This window comes from Corvus brachyrhynchos, unplaced genomic scaffold (genome assembly GCF_000691975.1).
Source record: "Corvus brachyrhynchos isolate BGI_N302 unplaced genomic scaffold, ASM69197v1 scaffold166, whole genome shotgun sequence".
In the NCBI taxonomy this organism is placed as follows: domain Eukaryota; kingdom Metazoa; phylum Chordata; class Aves; order Passeriformes; family Corvidae; genus Corvus; species Corvus brachyrhynchos.
The window spans coordinates 156,566-156,871 of NW_008239671.1; the positions used below are offsets into that span (position 1 = coordinate 156,566).

The 306-nt window shown below is 58.5% G+C and overlaps 1 protein-coding gene across 1 annotated transcript in view; it reads right to left on the reverse strand.

Annotated features, from left to right (window-relative positions):
- DCTN1 (dynactin subunit 1) overlaps nt 1–306 on the reverse strand; it is a 51,114-nt gene that overhangs the window by 1,376 nt on the left and 49,432 nt on the right. The window contains 1 exon segment of the mRNA XM_017742383.1: nt 3–68. Within this exon segment, the coding sequence (XP_017597872.1) occupies nt 3–68 (66 nt within the window).

Genomic DNA, 306 nt, shown 5'->3' on the forward strand with positions numbered 1-306 from the left:
TCCCGCTTCTTCCTCTTCTTCTCCTTCTTCTCCTGCCTCCTCTTCACCTCAGCCACCACCTCGTTGGCCTGGGGGGACACACGGGGGATGTGAGCGAGGGGAGAGTCCCAGGGTCTGTCCCCACCGCCAGCACCGGTCGGATCAGACTCATTAAATCAGTCTTTGGCCTCCACGGTGGGTCAGGATGGCACAGTGACATCACCTCCGACACGGGCCCTCACCCTCATCTTCATCCCCTTCACCACCATCCTCCATCATCTTCATCGCCACAACACCTCCATTGTTTGCATCTCTCTCAGCACCTCA